The 1,592-nt window shown below is 51.4% G+C and overlaps 1 protein-coding gene across 1 annotated transcript; it reads left to right on the forward strand.

Moving 5' to 3' along the window:
• Positions 1-250: 250 nt before the first annotated feature.
• On the forward strand, positions 251-1,376 carry LOC308086856 (GTP-binding protein 10-like; the record flags this gene model as incomplete). Its single annotated transcript, XM_080430499.1, is given in 2 exon segments — positions 251-900; positions 902-1,376. Coding segments are annotated over 2 exon segments (1,125 nt in total).
• Positions 1,377-1,592: the final 216 nt, after the last annotated feature.

Genomic DNA, 1,592 nt, shown 5'->3' on the forward strand with positions numbered 1-1,592 from the left:
CCAACTACAAACAGCCCCAAAGACACGATGCCAGCACTATTTGACCCCACTGATTCTGAAAACAGAAATTAGCTCCATATATGGGCACAAAAGGGGGTATATATGTGCATGTACTGATGACATCAGGGATCTCCATATATGGGAATAAAAGGGACAAGAACTGACAGATACAGAGATCTCCATATATGGGCATAAAGGGACACAAACAAGCAAAGCAAAGGGGCACGTTACTAGCAAAGGTTAATGCAAGATGGTCCATATTAGTAGGATTTGCTGGCGGAAGTATGGAAACTTTGTGGACAACCTGCGTTTCTACGCCCGCGGAGGTAGTGGGGGCATAAGGCTGCCCCGGCTGGGGGGTCAGGGGGGAAAAGGCGGAGATGTGTGGGTAATGGCCAAAAAAGACATGACCTTGAAGAAAATCAAGGACAAATACCCCCAGAAGCGCTTCTCAGGAGGATTGGGAGTTAACAGCAGTATCCGTGCTTTGAGAGGGGAGAAGGGACAGGACAAGGAGATCTACGCTCCTGTCGGTATCGCCGTTACCAGCGACGATGGCCGAGTGCTTGGTGAGCTGAATGCAGAGGGGGAGCGAGTGTTGGTGGCACGGTGCGGGCGGGGTGGGTCTTTCCACTCAGCGTTCCACCCCAGTAAAGGTCAATTCAAACACATCCGGCTGGACCTCAAACTTATTGCCGACCTGGGCATGGTGGGGTTTCCCAATGCAGGAAAATCTTCCCTACTGTCTGCCCTGTCCCATGCAACACAGCAGGTTGCTAGCTACGCCTTCACCACCGTAAGACCAGAGATTGGTAAACTGATGTACACGGATCACAAACAGATTTCACTAGCTGATCTTCCTGGCCTGATAGAAGACGCTCACCTCAACAAGGGCATGGGGCCTCAAACACGTGGAGAGAACCAAACAACTGCTGTTTGTGGTGGATGTGTGTGGGTTCCAGTTGGCCAGCAAAATGCAGTTCAGGTCGGCATTTGAGGCTGTGCAGCTCCTGACTAGGGAGTTAGAGCTTTACAAGGAGGAGCTGTTGTATAAGCCTGCGTTGCTCGCTGTAAATAAGATGGACCTCCCTGATGCGGAGGACAGACTGGCAGAGCTGCAGGAGCAGTTAGAAAACCCACACGAGTTCCTCCACCTGTTGCCTCCTGACATGGTCCCGACCAAACAGCTGACATTTAGACATGTGGTTCCTGTGTCAGCCTGCAGCGGTCTGGGGACGGACCAGCTCAAAACCCTCATCCGACACTCCCTGGTCCAGGATGCTTCCACGGCAGAGGAGAGCAGCCATCAGGACAGACTGCAGGTTCTCCGAAAGACTGCCACCATACCTGCATGGGGCAAGAGCTCTGCACTATGAACTGCAACCAACCATGCCATGATGAGGGAATGCTTCAAGGTTTGGTTTCAAGAGGGAAAGCAGAGTTTGCGGTGAGAGAGAAAACACACCAAAAACAGATGTGTGGTTGGCCGATCTTATCGGCCAGGCAGAATGAGCTATGATTTGCTACACTCTGTTGGATAACACGAGGGCAACCACGAATGCTGGGTCATAATTTGTTCATCACATATCCAT

The sequence above is a fragment of the Gymnoscopelus braueri genome (genome assembly GCF_963280865.1).
Source record: "Gymnoscopelus braueri genome assembly, chromosome: 6".
Taxonomy (NCBI): domain Eukaryota; kingdom Metazoa; phylum Chordata; class Actinopteri; order Myctophiformes; family Myctophidae; genus Gymnoscopelus; species Gymnoscopelus braueri.